This window comes from Apteryx rowi, unplaced genomic scaffold (assembly GCF_003343035.1).
Source record: "Apteryx rowi isolate R43461 unplaced genomic scaffold, aptRow1 scaffold_1056, whole genome shotgun sequence".
Lineage (NCBI taxonomy): Eukaryota > Metazoa > Chordata > Aves > Apterygiformes > Apterygidae > Apteryx > Apteryx rowi.
Genome location: NW_020447260.1, coordinates 91,939 through 94,341, shown reverse-complemented (window position 1 = coordinate 94,341; position 2,403 = coordinate 91,939). Strand labels below are relative to the sequence as shown.

Genomic DNA, 2,403 nt, shown 5'->3' with positions numbered 1-2,403 from the left:
GGGAGGTGCAGGGGGACCAGGGATGCGCAGGGAGCAGGGGGTGCGTGGGAACCGGGGGGTGCAGCGGGTCTGGGGGATGCAGGAGGTCCAGGCGATGCATGGGGACAGCAGGGTGCAGGGGTCCCAGGGGATGTAGGGGGACCGGGGGATGCACAGGGACCGGAGGGTGCACGAGACCAGGAGGCACAGAGAGACGGGGGGCACACRGGGACCAGGGGATGCCCCGGCACCAGGAGGGGGCAGGAAGACCGGGGAGTTTGGGGGACCAGGGATGCATTGACCCCAGCTGCACCCAGGAACTGGGGCAGGGGGGGAGCAGGAGGACTGGGGATTTGGGACAAGGAAACAGGCTGCGGTGAGGTGGGAGCAGAGGCCCCCACGGAGGGTCCCACTGGCGGCCCCCTGCCCCAGGCGGCAGCGAGCCTCCCCGCTCCCCGAACACGCAGGCCCTGGTTCGGGGCGGCCAGGCTGGGTGCGGGGCGCCGGCACCGGCCCAGGAGCCGCCGGCCGTTCCTGCGCGCCGGGCGAGAAGCATCCCCGAATCGAACAGCTACATGTTGGAGCAGGGACGGCCCCGTCGGGCCGCGCATTCCTGCGTGATTATCCGGCAGGCGTGGGGGGGGCCGGCGAGGCCGCGAGCTGGGGGCGGAGGTGCTTCCCCACCCAACGAGAGCAAAAAATCCCCCGGGGGGGCAGAGTCCGGGCGCCCGACGGAGGCTGCGGGCGCGGGGAGCACTGGGGGCCATCGCGGGCCCCACAGCGGCCGGTCCTGCGGCAGCAGGTTTCGGCTCCCGCGCGAGCGTCCTCCCCGACGCCCCAGATTTACAGCTTTTATTTCGCAGGGCTGAAGCGGCGCCGGGCCCGTCGCCTCGCCGGCTGTCACCACCGGGCCCATTAGCCTTATTTACGGCAGCACCCCAGCGCGGGCGCAGCAGGGAGGAGGAGGAGGAGGAGGGCCGGGGGCTTTGCTCGCCTCGCGCCCCTAATGGGGACCACATGGCCGGAGCCAGGGCACCGCTGGCGCCCGGCCCCGGAGCACCGGCACGTCCGCCGCAGGAGCGGGGAGCCGCCGCGGGCTCCGCCGGCTCCTTCGCCTCATTACTCAAACCAGGGCCCGGAGCAACGGTGCCGGGGCCGGGCTGGTGCTGCCGGTGGCTCCAGCTCTCCCATCCCTGTTCCCCCTCCTTGGCTCCCAGCCAGCCTCCGGCCCCGGGTCCCGCACCGCTGAGTAATGGCCGAGTAAATGGGATAGATTGGGGGCCGTCAGCGTAAATCACGGCACGCCGGGAGGGACCGTGGAGCCGGAGCCCTCGCCCACCGGCTCCAGCGCCGGCGCTTGGGTCCCGCGGCAGGATGCCGTCCTGGAGGGGCCGGGGAGGGAGCGGGCTGGCGGCGCCACGCAGGAACCCTTCCCGCCGCACCTGCCTGCAATATGCCTGGCGCGAGCCCGCTGCCGGCCCCGCCGCCCCGCGCTCCCGGCATTCCCGCGCATTTTAATAGAAAAAGCCTTCCCAGGCAATAATATTCCAGTTGGCAAATATTTACTGCCGGGTAGTTCCCGGCCCTCCCTCCTCCTCCTCCTCCTCCCACCCCTCTCCAGAAGCACTCGATGCTTTTTGCACTTATCGCCAGTGACCTACATTTCTTTGGGGAGCCCGCGGGCTGCCCCCACCCAGGCCAGGGTGGCCCCCCCCGAGGACACCCGTCCCCGGCCGTGGGGCAGGGGCGCTCCAGCACCCTGCTCGGCCTTTGGTGCATTTTTTCCCCCCCTCCTTCCCCCGGAGACCAGCGAGCGCCGTCGCGGGACTGTTTGAGCTTCCCAAAGCAAACACGGTCCCAAAGGTGCGGCCGCTGGCGGAGGATGCTGCCGAGCAAGGGGCTGCGGGCGGCGGTGGCAYGGCAGGGGTTAAGTGGGTTATAAATTACCCACGAATGTGGAAATGTTACTGAGAAGAATATAAAGCAAACTCTGCCTGCTGGATTCCTTGCATTTCTAGCCTCTTTATTTTTCCCACAGGTCACTTTAAAAGGATGCAGACAGTAATACGCACAGCTCCGCTGCGGCTTTCCTTGCRCTTTTTTCTGCGTTGGCCTTTGTTGTTGTTGTTTTTTACACCCAGCCCTTGAGCCAGATGCGATCGCTGTCCAAGGACTTTATGGAGCGAGCTCTGGCCGGGAAATCAGGCAATTAGATTAATTTGGGATGCTAGGCCCCGCGCGGGCGAGACGGCGCTGGCGGGCGGCGACGGCCAGCGGGAAGCCAGGGCAAATGCCGGAGCTGGGCAAGGCCGGAGCGGGACCCGCTCCGAGGATTTCAGCCCGGGGATGGGCTCCCGGCTCCGTCCGGCAGAGCCGGGCTGCTCCCGCCGGGCGCTTTGCCGGGCCGGCCCCACGCCAGCCCCG

At 68.6% G+C, this 2,403-nt stretch overlaps 1 protein-coding gene across 1 annotated transcript in view; it reads right to left on the bottom strand.

Moving 5' to 3' along the window:
- Nucleotides 1-895, bottom strand: part of TMEM59L (transmembrane protein 59 like) — a 6,210-nt gene extending 5,315 nt beyond the window's left edge. The window contains exon 1 of the mRNA XM_026069205.1: nt 827-895. Coding sequence (XP_025924990.1) covers nt 827-895 — 69 coding nt within the window. The remainder of the gene's footprint in view (nt 1-826) is intronic.
- Nucleotides 896-2,403: the final 1,508 nt, after the last annotated feature.